General features: G+C 53.7%; 1 protein-coding gene across 6 annotated transcripts in view; it reads left to right on the top strand.

Moving 5' to 3' along the window:
• The window catches only part of LMNA (lamin A/C), a 57,512-nt gene that overhangs the window by 28,037 nt on the left and 14,137 nt on the right, over positions 1-15,338 (top strand). For 5 of the 6 annotated variants that reach the window (XM_063604615.1, XM_063604610.1, XM_063604618.1 and 2 more), the window contains one exon: positions 4,007-4,611. In XM_063604615.1, coding sequence (XP_063460685.1) covers positions 4,256-4,611 — 356 coding nt within the window. In that variant the 5' untranslated portion in view covers positions 4,007-4,255. Of the gene's footprint in view, positions 1-3,547; positions 4,612-15,338 lie in introns of those variants that run through there. The other variant, XM_034937332.4, reaches the window with a different exon arrangement.

Here is a 15,338-nt window from a genome sequence, read left to right as displayed (position 1 = left end):
GATCACTTGACTCCAGGAGTTCAAGACCAACCTAGGCAACATAGTGAGACCCCCATCTCTTAAAAAAATAAAGAGGCTGGGTGCAGTGGCTCATGCCTGTAATCCCAGCACTTTGAGAGGCCAAGGCAGGCAGATCATCTGAGGTCAGGAGTTCGAGACCAGCCTGGCCAACATGGGGAAACCCTGTGTCTACTAAAAATATAAAAATTAGCCGGGTGTGGTGGTGGGTGCCTATAATCCCAGCAACCCTCGAGGCTGAGGCAGGCAAATCGCTTGAACATGGAAGGCAGAGGTTGCAGTGAGCCGAGATTGTGCCACTGCACTCCAGCCTGGGCAACAGAGCGAGACTCCAACTCAAAAAAAATTAGAAACACCGAGTGCCTGCTGTGTGCCAGGTGTTAGGGAGACAGATGACCAAGACTTGGTCCTTTCTGTCCCTCACAGCACTTTCAGGAATGGGGGTCACAGAGGAAACACTAGGATGCTATAAGAACACAGAGGAGCCCCCCCACCCAATCAAGGTCATTGGTCTTCAAGATAAAGTGCCTAGGCCTGGTGCAGTGGCTCATGCCTGTAATCTCACACTTTGGGAGGCTAAGGTGAGGGGGCACTTGAGGTCAGGAGTTCGAGACCAACCTGGCCAACATGGTGAAACCTCGTCTCTACTCAAAATACAAAAATTAGCCGGGCGTGGTGGCACACGCCTGTAATCCCAGCTACTCAGGAGGCTAAGGCAGGAGAAGCGCTTGAACCTGGGAGGCAGAGGTTGCAGTGAGCTGAGATTGTACTGTTGCACTCCAGCCTGGGTGACAAGAGCAAAACTCTGTCTCAAAAAAAAAAAAAAAATTCTCAAACCGTCCGTTGGACCCAACCACTGCATTCTGATTTCACTCATGCATGCTCCAGCTCCCAGACTTCTGGGATCCCTTTGGAATTCATCCAATTCAGAGTCCTCCACTGCTCTTTAATCATTTGTGCTTGTTGGTTTTGCTTCTCCCTCTGTCTTTCCCACTGGTGGGAGGCTCCCTTGAGAGCAAGCATAGTATTGCTATCACCCTGTGGCATAGTGTGCAGAACTCTTGCACACCCAGGAGCTCAGTCCCCGTCTTTGATAGCCACTCTGCCCATACTACAGGTAAGAAAACTGAGGTCCAGAGAATTCAGTAGCAGATCTAGCATCACTCAGCAGTTAAGAGGTAGGATTAGAATGTGGTCACTTCTAGCCACCACTCCCATCACCTCTCACCTCCAGCAGGCTCAGCTCCTCTGGACCTGGCTGCTGCTTCTGGGTTGGTGATTTTTGCCCTGGCAAAGGGAGAGCAGACTTATGACATCTGGAGTCCAGAGTTAGGATTGAATATTCAGGATAAAGTTTCACTTTGAAGTTCAGATTTAGGATTGAGGCCATTTTGATGGTGGTGGCAGGGAACCTTTAGAAAGAGCTTGGAGTGAAATTTGGGGTGAAAGCCCTCCTTCTTTCTCCTGCACCTTTTCCACAAGATGGGGAGGTCTGGCCAGACACAGTGGCTCACACCTATAATCCCAGCGCTTTGGAAGGCTGAGGTGAGGATCATTTGGGGCCAGGAGTTTTAGACCAAATTGGGCAACATAGCAAGACTCCGTCTCTATCATGATAGCCTATAGTCTCAGCTACTCAGGAGGCTGAGATAAAAGAATCACTTGAACCCAGGAATTCAAGGTTGCAGTGAGCTATGATCCTGCCACCGCACTCCAGCCTGGGCAACAGACCAAGATTCTCAAAAAAAGAGGGGGGAGGTCTAGGACAGGAAGGGTTAAGTGTGGTTTAGCTTTCCCAGCCTGGAAAGGAAGCCAGGCCAAGCAGCTGGGTAGGGGAAAAGGGGGCACTGAGTGCCAGGGAGGGGCTGAGGCAGTGGGAACAGCATGAACCCTTCCCTCACGTTTCACTGGCTTACCCCTCCTGCCTCTGCTTCTGGTGTGGAGAAGAACAAGACTTTTTATTGTCTGGGAAGCTGAGGGTGGGTGCCACGCCCTGGGGGAGAGAAGCCATATTCTGGGCCCCTCATCCGGGTGCATCCCTAGTGCTCACCATGCTGCCCAGGCACCCTCACTGAGATGAGAACTTTCCTTGTTCCCCTCCCCTAATAACCAAAGTTCCTGCCTTAATCCCACTCCAGTCCCTCATCCACCCCGAGGCCAGGCTTCAGAACCAGAACTGAGGGCCTGTCCAGCCCTGCTTTCCTTGTGTTTGAGGGAAGCCCTGATATCTTGGAGCTGTACAAGGTAGCAACATAATTTGATTTCCCTGGTTGCTCATCGGAGGATAAGCTGTGGGAGGCAGTTGGGCAGGGCATGCAGGCAGATGGGACCCAGGCCTCAATGCTGTCACCTCTTAGAGAGGATAAGGTGGGCCGGGCATGGTGGCTCACATCTGTAATCCCAGAACTTTGGGAAGCTGAGGCAGGCAGATTACCTGAGGTCGGGAGTTTGAGACCAGTTTGGCCAACATGGTGAAACCCCATCTCTACTAAAAAAAAAAAAAAAAAAAAAAAATTAGCTGGGCATGGTGGCAGGTGCCTATAATCCCAGCTACTCAGGAGGCTGAGGCAGGAGAATCTCTTGAACCCGGGAGGTGGAGGTTGCAATGAGCTGAGATCATGCCACTGCACTCCAGCCTGGGTGAGAGAGCAAGACTTAATCTCAAACAAACAAACAAACAAAAAAAACAGAGGATGAGGTGGCTGGTGGGACCAGGATAGGGGTCAGGATGAGGGGAGGGGAGTGGAAGGCTTACCAAAAGGGTCCTTGGTGAGGCCTGAGGATGGAGGCTCCAGAGCCTGAGGTAACGAACCCTGGGGACCTGAGTGATCTCGTTTTGTGAGAGAGCCTGGCCCCTCCCCAGAGCCAGCTGCAGAATGGACCTGGCCAGAGAGGAAAGTAGAGATGAGTATGGTGCTGGCCTTTGCAGCCAGCAAGGCTGTGGGGTCTTTGCTGTTCCTGTCCCCCACTACCTTCTTGCCCCCCACTACCTTCTTTCTGGCTGAAACCAGGATAGAGACCCAACATTGGCTGTCCAGCCCCCAGCCCTGCTCCCCCTTTCAGGCCCCTCTGGGAACCACAGAAATCTGGGACCTAGTGTCTTGGCAACGTAATGAATGCATGCACAGCTCTGGTATCTGTTTTAAATTATCCATTAAAATAAGTACAGTTCTGGGGGAAAAAAATAAGTTGACTGGGTGCGGTAAGCAGTAGAAAGGGACTGAAGGGGGAAGGAACCCAGGCAGTGCTTGGGTCCAAAGGAAGGGGACAGGAGATGGAAGGGGCAGTGCCTGGCTCCTATTCTTGGCCTTCTTTAGGGGACTGTGGCTTGTTGCTTGGGTCTAAAAACGAATGCTTGGCTTTGAAGAGAGATAGATTGGGGCAAAAGAAAGAAAAAAAGGGACCCCCAAACTCCTTGATCCCTGGCCCCAAACTGGGGGCATAAAGGAACTCAGTTTCCAGAACTTTGCTCCCCCCAGGGAACCCAGGCATTCCTTCTCCACCCCACTCCTGGCACACTGAGATGCAGCTCTGAATGGGCTGCCCACGTGTGGAGGGGGGTTGGGGTGACTCACTATTACTACTGGGAGGACAGGGGGAGCCAGTGGTGGAAGAAGGGTGAGTCACACTGATGGGCACCAGCCTCAGCCCTCCCCCCACTTTCCTGGCTCCCAGCCCTGCCTACCTGACCCTCTCCCTTGCTTTGCGCCCACTTCCCTCTCTTTCTCCCCGACCCTTTTGCCCACCCACTCTCCCTCCTTGGCTCTGCCCTCTAGCCCAGAAGGTCTGAGGCAATGGAGGCAAGCTTGGAGCCGACAGTGCTGAGCAGGCAGGAGCCAAGAGAGGGGAAGCTTGAGCCTCACGCAGTTAGGGGTGCGCTGGAGAGGGTGGGGTCCGACTCCGCCACACCCCTCCTCACCACTCCCGCCCCCACCCCCAATGGATCTGGGACTGCCCCTTTAAGAGTAGTGGCCCCTCCTCCCTTCAGAGGAGGACCTATTAGAGCCTTTGCCCCGGCGTCGGTGACTCAGTGTTCGCGGGAGCGCCGCACCTACACCAGCCAACCCAGATCCCGAGGTCCGACAGCGTCCGGCCCAGATCCCCACGCCTGCCAGGAGCAAGCCGAGAGCCAGCCGGCCGGCGCACTCCGACTCCGAGCAGTCTCTGTCCTTCGGCCCGAGCCCCGCGCCCTTTCCGGGACCCCTGCCCCGCGGGCAGCGCTGCCACCCTGCCGGCCATGGAGACCCCGTCCCAGCGGCGCGCCACCCGCAGCGGGGCGCAGGCCAGCTCCACTCCGCTGTCGCCCACCCGCATCACCCGGCTGCAGGAGAAGGAGGACCTGCAGGAGCTCAATGATCGCTTGGCGGTCTACATCGACCGTGTGCGCTCGCTGGAAACGGAGAACGCAGGGCTGCGCCTTCGCATCACCGAGTCTGAAGAGGTGGTCAGCCGCGAGGTGTCCGGCATCAAGGCCGCCTACGAGGCCGAGCTCGGGGATGCCCGCAAGACCCTTGACTCAGTAGCCAAGGAGCGCGCCCGCCTGCAGCTGGAGCTGAGCAAAGTGCGTGAGGAGTTTAAGGAGCTGAAAGCGCGGTGAGTTCGCCCAGGTGGCTGCGTGCCTGGCGGGGAGTGGAGAGGGCGGCGGGCCGGCGTCCCTGGCCGGCCGCAGGAAGGGAGTGAGAGGGCCTGGAGGCCGATAACTTTGCCATAGTCTCCTCCCTCCCCGGAACTGCCCCCAGCGGGTGACTGGCAGTGTCAAGGGGAATTGTCAAGACAGGACAGAGAGGGAAGAGGTGGTCTCTGGGAGAGGGTCGGGGGGGATATAAGGAATGGTGGGGGTATCAGGGACAAGTTGGGGCTGGGGCCGGCCTGAATTCGGTCAGATTGGGATTTGCCAGCTATTTGGAGCCGGGGGGAGGGGCTTGAGCAAAACAGAACTAGCCCTGCCAGCTCGAAGAACTCTGGGCACCCAGGACACATCGGAGTGGCAGAAAGGGTCCTGTTAGAACTTTGTTGGCGGGCTTGGCACTGTGCTAGCTTTGCCCAAGCTGGCTCTGAACACATGATGCCCACTAAGACATAACTCTCAAGTTGGCATCTGTCCAGCGTGTTGGAGCGAGGTCAGGAAGGCAGGGCAATCCCCCTTTTCCCTCCCAAGGGCTTGGCGGTGGCCCCCTCAGCATGACCTTGTCCTGGGTTCTAAGGGTTGGGAAGTTCTCCCTCACTCTGCCACTCTGCGTGTCTGGGACCTTCCTTGGGCTCTGACAGGCCCACCAAAAGAGCTCCGGGAGATGAGAGATCGGCTCCCCCGCAGCTCCCACAGCCCTTGGCCTGCTTGGCCCAGGAATGCAAGGGAGGGAGGGAGGCAGAGGGCAGAGGCTCCCAGCTCAGGAAGTTGTGTTATGCCCAGGTCTGGCCGCACTCCTCCCTTGGCCCTCTGCCTAGTGTCTTCGAGGGTTGGGGGCACTGTCCTTCCCTCCTTGGGGTGAGCCACTTTCATTTTCCCAGCCGGGCCAGGCAGTCTTTGCTCGGGCCCATCCTAAAGCTGCTGACGTTTTGATCTTTGTCTTATTGAAGTGCTGGAATACAGTGACATTTTTGAAATCCAGCCGTTGGAAGATTCAGGCCACTCCCACTTTACCCACCCCTGCCCCACCCTACCCCACCCTACTCAACTGCACCTTCTTCTTTTCTAAAAAAGCCTTTGGGAGCTTGGAAGTATAGGCCCTCTCTTCCAGCCCCATCAAAATTTGTTTCCCTTCTTCCTGCCTTCCCTTTCTCTATGCAGACCCAGGCCAAGAGCACTAAGGGTGCTTGGAGATCCGTAAAGGGCTGTTGGCTTTGACTTCTCTCTCTTTTATCATCTACTCCAAACTTCTGCTCTTCCTAGAACCCTTTGCTAGGTGTGGTTTTGTTGCCCAGGCTGGAGTGCAATGGCACAATCTCGGCTCACTGCAACCTCCGCCTCCCAGGTTCAAGTGATTCTCCTGCCTCAGCCTCCCGAATAGCTGAGATTACAGGCATGTGCCACCATGCCGGGCTAATTTTGTATTTCTAGTAGAGATGGGGTTTCTCCATGTTGGTCAGGCTAGTCTTGAACTCCCAACCTCAGGTGATCCACCCGCCTCAGCCTCCCAAAGTGCTAGGATTACAGGCATGAGCCACCACGATGGGCCCATCACCCTTCTTTCTGAAGAGTCAATGGAAGTTGTGTGTAGGAAGACAGGCTCAACGGTTTTTTTTTTGTTTTTTTTTTTGAGACAGGGTCTTACTCTGTCACCCAGACTGGAGTGAAGTGGTGCGATCTTGGCTCACCACAACCTCTGCCTCCCAGGCTCAAAAGATTCTCCTGCCTCAGCCTCCTGAGTAGCTGGGATTATAAGTGTGTGCCACCACACCCGGCTAATTTTTTTTTTTTTTTTAATTTTTAGTAGAGATGGGGTTTCACCATGTTGGCTAGGCTGGTCTCAAACTCCTGACTTCAAATGATCCACCCGCCTCGGCCTCCCAAAGTGCTGGGATTACAGGTGTGAGCTACCATGCCCGGCCATCAACCTTTATTTTGTTTTTTTGAGACGGAGTCTTGCTTTGTTGCCCAGGCTGGAGTACAGTAGTGTGACCTCAGCTCACTGCAACCTCTGCCTCCCGGGTTCAAGCCATGCTCCTGCCTCAGCCTCCCAAGTAGCTGGGACTATAGGTGCCTGCCACCACACCCGGCTACTTTTTATATTTTTAGTAGAGACGGGGTTTCACCATGTTGGCCAGGGTGATCTCGAACTCCTGACCTCAAGTGATCTGCCTGCTTCAGCCTCCCAAAGTGTTGGGATTAGAGGCGGGAGCCACTGCGCCTGGCTTCTTTTTTTCTTGAGATAGGGTTTCACTCTGTTACCCAGGCTGGAGTGCAGTGGCAAGGTCATGGCTCACTGCAGCCTCTACCTCTCTGGCTCAAGCCATCCTCCCGCCTCAGCCTCCTGAGTAGCTGGGACCACAGGCAGGCACCACCACCCACAGCTAATGTTTTTGTATTATTTTGTAGAGATGGGGTTTTGCCATGTTGCCCACGGTCTTGAACTCCTGGGTTCAAGCAATCCTCCTGCCTCGGCCTCCCAAAGTGCTGGGATTACAGGGCATGAGCCACTGTGCCCAGCCTCAAATTTTATTTCTGCTGAAAGAGACCACACCTGTCCTTTTCTTTATTTTTATTATATTTTTCAGAGACAGGGCCTTGCCCTGTTGCTCAGGCTAGAGTGCAATGGTACAATCATAACTTGCTGCAGCCTGGAACTCCTCCTGGGCTCAAGCGATCCTACTGTCTCAGCTTCCGGAATAGCTGAGACTAAGGGCAGGCACCACCACGCTTGGCTAATTTTTTTTTTTTTTTTTTTTTTTGCTTTTTGTTTGTAAAGATGGAAACTTGCTATGTTGCTCAGCTGGTTCCGAAGTTTTGGCCTCAAGCAATCCTCCTGCCTCGGCCTCCGGAAGCACTGGGATTACAGGCATAAGCCACCAGGCCTGACGCCAGGCCTGTCTTTTTTCTACTAGTGATATGAACAATTTAGTTAGCAAGACAGATAGGAAGCAAGGAAGGGGAGACCCAGAGAATTCGTTGCATTCTAAACTAGTCCACTCATCTACCAAAGCCCTGTGAAGGACATTTTTAGCAGTTTTAGCAGTTTTCTGGTCAAAACTTTGATCGGGAAACAGGTTGAGTGGATTCGATATTCTCTTGCTCACCCAGCCACGCCAGTTTGTCTCCTCTGCCTCCTAGTGCAGCTGTCCAGGCCTGGGACACCAGGCGGGTATGTGCGCACGTGGGGCAGGGCGGAGGTGGTGTGTGTACTTGTTATATTTAGCCACCTGCCTCTGTTCTCCCCCACTGATCCTGGCTGGGAAGGCTGGGCTTCCGGAAAAGAGAGGTGGATTTGCACACCTGGATCCCAAGCTGATAGAAAGTGGGGTGAAGACAAAGGGGACTCAGACTGGGGTGGCTGTCCTCTTCTATGCCCACAGTAGGAGGAGCCAGGATTGGTTACTCCCTGCTGGGTCTGCTGTGCTCAGGGTGAGGTAGAGAAGTGGGTAGAGTAAAGAATTTGGGAGAGGAAAAAAGGCATTTTCCCAACCCCTCCCACCAAAGCCTAGAGAGAAGGTGTTGTCTGGTTTAATGTTTAATTAGAGCTCAGAGTTCAGGGCCAGATTTGGAGTTGGGATGGAAAGTTGTTTTTAAGACCCTGTAGCAATTTTTGACCCAGCCTGGGTACCTCAACCACACTCAGGAGTTTGGGGGACCTTCTGTTGGGCTGGATTATAGGCTCCAAGAAGAAACCCCTTTCGCCAATACTCTCTCTCTCTCTTCTTTTTTTGAGACAGGGTCTTGTTCTGTTGCCCAGGCTGGGGTGCAGTGGCAAGATCACAGCTCACTGCAACGTCAGCCTCACAGGCTCTGGTGATTCTCCCACCTCAGCCTCCTGAGTAGCTGGGATTACAAGTGTGTGCCACCATGCCCAGCTAATTTTTTTTTTCGTTTTTTTTTTTGAGACGGAGTCTTGTTCTGTTGCCAGGCTGGAGTGCAGTGGTGCGATCTCGGCTCATTGCAACCTCCACCTCCCAGGTTCAAGCGATTCTCCTGCCTCAGCCTCCCGAGTAGCTGGGACTACAGGCACATGCCACCACGCCCAGTTAATTTTTGTATTTTTAGTAGAGTTGGGGTTTCACCATGTTGGCCAGGATGGTCTTGATCTCTTGACCTCGTGATCCGTCCACCTTGGCCTCCCAAAGTGCTGGGATTACAGGTGTGAGCCACCGTACCCGGCCACTAATTTTTATATATTTTGTAGAGGTGGGGTTTCACCGTGTTGCCCAAGCTGGTCTTGAACTCCTAGGCTCAAGTAATCCACCTGCCTTGGCCTTGGCCTCCCAAAGTGCTGGGATTTATAGGCATGAGCTACCGCACCTGGTACCCCCTGCCCCTTCTCTGTCTCTTTCTAGTCTGTAGCCCAAGGGATTTGGATACCCAAGTGCAGGCAGAATGGGAAGGTTGTAAGCACCAGGGAAGCCTGTCTGGAGTCCAGGCTTGCAGCTGGGCCCCACCCCAGGCAAGGCAGCTGGGTGGATGACTCAGATGCTGCCCCTCTCCCTCCCACCCTGGTGGCTTTACAGAAGACAGCAGGAGACAGGGTGGAGACAGCAGTTGTCTTAAAGGGAGGAGTGGTGGTCTGAATGTCTACCTCTTCTGCCCCCCTCCCCATTGCATCCTGGAGTCCCTTGCCTGGCTCCTTCCTGAGACCCTCTGGTGGTGTCTGGACACATAGCTCTCTCTGGACAGGTAACATGCACAAGTAATTAGAATCCAGAGTTGAGTTCAGAGTTATGGATTGGGCTGCAGGAAGTGCCAGGGTCTGTGCCTTCCCATGTGAAACTGATGGAGGAAGGCTGAGTCAGAAGTGGGGAGATCCCAGGCCCACAAAGCAGAAGCGCTACTTCCACCCCAACAAGGCCCTGGTGCTTGACAACTTCCTGGATTGCCCACTGTTGCAGCCCCAGTGTGGACAGGCAGGGAGATGCAGGCTCCAGTTCATGTAGGCTCTGATCAAGACAAGAACAGCAAAGGCCACAGAGGCACAGATGCTTGTCCCATGTCACACAGTAAAGGGGTCAGCACTTGAGCACAGGCCTTATGACTTCCTGCTGGGTGTGCTCTTACCATTAAGCCTCACTTCTCTAGCTTCGGGGACAGGTTGGAGGGAGGATCTAGAGGGTGAGGTAAGGTGAAGTCAGGTAGCTGAGGCTCACTTCTGCAGCCTGGAAACTCTGCTCTGGGGCCAGTGACACCTTAGTGCTCTATGGCCATACTTCATGGCTCATGCCTGTAATCCCAGTGCTTTGGGAGGCTAAGGCAGGAGGATCACTTGAGGCCAGGAGTTTGAGACCAGTCTGGGCAACATAGCAAGACCCTCTTCTGTACAAAAAAATTAGCCGGTCAACACCTGTAGTCCAGCTGCTTGGGAAGCTGAGGCGGGAGGATCACCTGAAGCCAGGAGTTTGAGGCTATTGTGAGCTATGACTGCACTACTGCACTCTAGCCTGGGAGAGAGAAAGACCCTGTCTCTGAAAAAGAAAAAAACAAAACAAAACTCTGCTGTCCTGCAGGGCCTGTTAGCATATGATCGATAGCCTTTGCTCCAGCCTATACCTGGACCCAGGACCCCTGCCAGCCCCTCAATCGTGAGACGGTCAGAGCTCTGGGAGGCTGGTGATTCTTGTCTTGAGACTATCTTGAGACTTGTCATGGGAATTGTCCACCCGGATTGAAAGGAAGCTGTGCCTTTTGGCAGACCCATTAGGTTAATGGGGTTGGAGACCTTTGAGGATGCATGGGCCCTGGGCTTTATCTGAGGGTATCTCCTGGTGTTACCTCTCCAACCCTCCACCACCAAATCCATTCTTTTTTTTTTTTTTTTTGACAGTCTCGCTGTCTGGCCCAGGCTGGAGTGCAGTGGCATGATCTTGGCTTACTGCAATCTCCACCTCCCAGGCTCAAGTGATCCTCCCACCTCAGCCTCCCAAGAAGCTGGGACTATAGGCACGTGCCACATGCTCGGCTAATTTTTCTATTTTTAGTAGAGACCAGGTTTCACCATGTTACTCAGGCTGGTCTTGAACTCTGGGGCTTAAGCAGTCCACCCACCTTGACCTCCCAAAGTGCTGAGAGCCACTGAGCCTAGCCCAAATCCACGTTCTGATTCAAAGGGAAAGAAGAAGGGTGCAGCTAAACCTGGGGGGTGAGAAGTACTTAAAAAGCCCAAGAGAAACAAAAGAGAGAATAATTCCTCACTAGGACCCCCTATTGCCTTCCCACTATTGGTGCCCTTGCTTGGCCCTTCCCCGGGCCTCCAGGAGTCTGAGACTTACTCTTCCATGGATGTGCCCATTGCCCCCACTTCCAGGTCCACCCCCCAGTGATTCGGTAGCTTAGTGTCTGCGCTGAAGCCCAGGACAGCTGGATGGACAACTGGTAGATCCCTTCACCTACCAACTGTGCTTTCTGCTCCCCTCCCCCTTGCTTCCCTCCTCCCCAGCCCCTCGCCACCCCTAGCAGCTGCAGCAGCCAAGACCAAGTCTTCAGAGGCCCAGACACAAGGGCAGGGTTCATTCCATTCTCACCTCCTTGGGGTCCCAGTGTACTGATAGGCCGAACTCTAATATTATAGGAGATCTCTGGAAGATTGCAGGGTCTCTTATCCCTCAATAAGGGGCAAGGCAAGCCGGGCGCAGTGGCTCACGCCTGTAATCCCAGCACTTTGAGAAGCCGAGGGGAACAGATCACTTCAGGTCAGGAGTTAAGAGACCAGCCTGGCCAACATGGTGAAACCCTGTCTCCACTAAAAATACAAAAATTAGCCAGAAATCGCTTGAACCCAGGAGGCAGATGTTGCAGTGAGCCGAGATCACGCCACTGCACTCCAGCCAGGGCGACAGAGCAAGATTCCGTCTCAAAAAAATAATACTAATAATAAATAAATAAATAAGGGGCAAGGTAGTCCACCAACAAAATGACAGGCAGTGTGATATAGTGGACACCCTAGCCCTCGGTGCCCTTAGTTCTGTGTGTGGCCCTTTCACTAAATTGCTGTGTGACCTTGAGCAAATCGCCTCCCCTTTCTGGCTTTCCTTAGCTGTAAAAGAAAGGGATTGGAGCGGAAAGTCTCCAGAGACCTTTTAGGTTCCAAAGTAGTACAGTGACCCACAAAGTGAGAAAACAGTCTTCTAAAATACCAAGTTATTAATAGTAAAATCAAATATAAATAATGTGAATATAGTTAATAGCTAATGTTGTTCTCAATAGAAATGTTTCCCACAAGCTGTGGAATTAAACATACTACCACATTTCTCTATTTCCCCGTGAAAGTTTGTTAGAAATGGTTAAATTGTGACATTACCCTCTTGGCAAATGTTTTGTTTTCATTGCTACTAGGAAAGGGCAACTCGTTTTCGATGCCTCTCTCTTCTGGACGGTGGAAAGGGCTGTGTCATAGAGTAGGAACGGGAGATGCGGCACAGGAATTGCTCCCGTTGACCCGCGTTGGGGGCTAGGGCGAAGGCCTAGGAGAGGCAGAACTGTTACCTTAGAGCTGGCCAGGATTAGAGAACAGTGCCTGGAACCCGGGGGAGGGGCACGGTGACCTTGGGCTGCCCACCTTCTACCCTTCCAGCACCCATACTGGCTCCCCCAACCTGTGGCTGGGCTGGGAGGAGGTCTTGGCTCCTACCAATCCCTTAAGGAAGGGGAAAGAGTTTGGGAAGGGGAGTCCTCCCTTCACCCCTGCCTCCCCCAAGTTGTGAGAGAGGAAGCCGGAATCCTGCCTGCTGAAGCCAGGAATAATTCTGGCTGAGATCCCAGGCCCGGCAGGGGCGCTGAGTCACGGTAGAGGGCAGAGTGGAGAGTGGACAGGAGACCCTAAGCTTGTCCAGTCAGGAAAGCAGAGGCTGAGGGGTGGCCTTTTCTTGAGAACTACATTCAAGTTGCAGCAAGAAGGACAGTGGTCTGAATTTGACGGGGACAAATGGAAGGGAGATAGGACACATGAGTCCCTTTAGGTCTGGCTCAGGGGAGCTAGACTTCATTTCAAGGGGTCTAGGTTCTGGGCAGTTGAGAAGGAGGCTATTTGGGGTCACCAAGGCTCCCCTTTCTTCCCAAAGCTCTAACACTGCCACCTTCTGCTGGCTAGGAGAGAGCTGTGTCTTCTGAGGCTAGAGCTGGAATGCAGTGAGACCAGACTGCCTAGGTCCTCCCCCACTTCTTCTCCTGACCTTGGGGTGTGGCTCCCACTCTCTCCCAGTGTCCTCAGGGTTAATAACTATGTGCCACCAGATAGAGAGTTAAGGGGCTGCTGAATTGGCTTCTTGTGAAGGGAATCCCCTAAATGTCCCTCGTTTTGGTCACAGGCCTCCCTCCCTCCCCCTTCAGGACATTCTACTATCTTCTTAGGCCATCCCTCCCTCCTCCAGGCACTACTTCTTTTGCTCTATCCCCAAGCCCCACCCCTGCATTTTTGTGACAACACCGGAATGATTTCTAGAGAGAGAGGCCAGGAAGAAGGAAAGTGGCACTTGGCAGGAGACCTTGCAGGGGGCGGCTGGTGAGGAAGCCAGCCGCCCATTGTCCAGGACCCCAGTGCCCTGGCCTCTGGCCTCAGGCTTCTCCTGCCCCTGTACAATGCCACGTTGATACGCCCAGCAGCTGTGACTCAGGCCTGGCCCCCTGCCAGGCCCAGCGCTTCTACTGGAGTTGCGTCTGAACATGTCAACAGGCTTCCTATCCCTCTCTCAGCACCAGTTCTCCCCACTTCAGCCCCTCCCTCTGCCTGGAATTAAAACCTGGCTTTGTCTTAGGGAAGGACAGCTGGGAGCCTAGTGGCTCTGGTAGGGGATCTGAGAGGCCTCAGACCCTAGGCATATTTGGCTGTTTGGCAGGTGTCACGCCCAAGGGAAGCGTGTGGAAGCAGAGCCATGCCTGCTGTGGGTGCACATGCCCGCGTGAGGAAGTCGGGGTGTTTCATCCTGGGGCACCTGTGGGCTTTTGAGGTGTATGATATTCAGAACTTCACAGGTTGGGGTTTGGGGAAGGCTCAAGGGGCTTCTAAGTCCCTGGAACAGCTGCCCCCCTCAGTTCCTCTCTCTCTCTCTTTTTTTTTTTGAGATGGAGTCTCGCTCTGTTGCCCAGGCTAGAATGCAGTGGCGCGATCTTGGCTCACTGCAAACTCCGCCTCCTGGGTTCAAGTGATTCTCCTGCCTCAGCCTCCCAAGTAGCTAGGACTATAGGTGCCCGCCCCCATGCCTGGCTAATTTTTGTATTTTTAGTAGAAATGGGGTTTCACCATGCTGGCCAGGATGGTCTCAAACTCCTGACCTCGTGATCCACCCACCTTGGCCTCCCAAAGTGCTGGGATTACAGGCGTGAGCCACCGCGCCCAGCCTCAGTTCCTCTCTTTAAGGTCTCCTTTCCAGAGAGGGATAGCACCTCAAATGCCAGGGAGGGGAAGTCTCCACATCCTGCCCTTACCCGAGTTGTGGCAGACCCACAGACTAGCCAAGAAACCAAGCAGTGGTTACTTTGCCGGGTTGCGGGGGGGGTGGGGGCTATCAAACCTCATGATTGGCCGCACACAAAGGTGTGGGTATGTGTATATTTGAGGGTGGGTGGGAGTGGCACTTTCACTAGGCCTCCATATCACTCTCTGACTGGGGTATCTCCCAGCAAGCGAGACAGAGGCAGACACGCTTCCCAGACTGTCTTACTGGGTCTCTCTGTGTTATTCTCTGCAGTGTCTGTGTGTATCGTGCCATTTTCTATGTTTTGCACCAGTCTGCTGTGAGTGTCCTCAGGTGACCTGGGGGCAGGTTTTTAGTGCCTGAGCCTACCCGTCTCCAGGCTTTAGTTTCCCCCTGTAAAAGTATAGGAGTTGGTTCAGGAGAAGGTTCCTCTAGAAGCCTTGAGCCTGTGAACCGTCTAGTCTCCGGGTATTTGTGGGACACACAGAAAAAGCCCCACGACCCAACAGGTAGAACACTGGCTGAAATCAGCAGGGCAGAGCTGAGACAGGCTCAAGTAGGCTGAGGGGTAGGGAGGTTTTGGGTGAATGGGAGGGAGGGACAGAGAGAAGGAGGATATATTGCAGTAGGAGGAGTTGCTGGAACAAAAGGAGGGGTGGTAGGAGTGGCTTGGGGTGGCAGCAGAAGACGCCCTGTCACATGGCGGGAAGTCAGCCTGGGCAGAGGTCTAGGTGTCCAGGAGGGGCTGGGTGTGGTGGCTCACGCCTGTAATCCCAGGACTTTGGGAGGCTGATGCAGGAGGATCACGTGAGGTCAGGAGTTCAAGACCAGCCTGGCCAACATGGCGAAACCCTATCTCTACTAAAAATGCCAAAAATTAGCTGGGTGTGGTGGCAGGCGCCTGTAATCCCAGCTACTCTGGAGGCTGAGGCACAAGAATTGCTTGAACCTGGGAGGTGGAGGTTGCAGGGAGCCAAGATCGCGCCACTGTACTCTAGCCTGGGCAACACAGCGAGACTCTGTCTCAAAAATAATAATAATAGGGGCTGGGCGCGGTGGCTCATGACTGTAATCCCAGCATTTTGGGAGGTGGAGGCGGGTGGATCACCTGAGGTCAGGAGTCTGAGACCAGCCTGGCCAACATGGCAAAACTCCATCTCTACTAAAAATAGAAAAATTAGCTAGGCATGGTGGTGCAGGCCTGTAATCCAGCTACTCGGGAGGCTGAGAAGCAGGAGAATCACTTGAACCTGGGAGGCGAAAGTTGCAGT

The sequence above is a fragment of the Pan paniscus genome, chromosome 1 (genome assembly GCF_029289425.2).
Source record: "Pan paniscus chromosome 1, NHGRI_mPanPan1-v2.0_pri, whole genome shotgun sequence".
Classification (NCBI taxonomy): Eukaryota; Metazoa; Chordata; class Mammalia; order Primates; family Hominidae; genus Pan; species Pan paniscus.
This window is presented reverse-complemented; position numbering and strand designations above follow the sequence as displayed.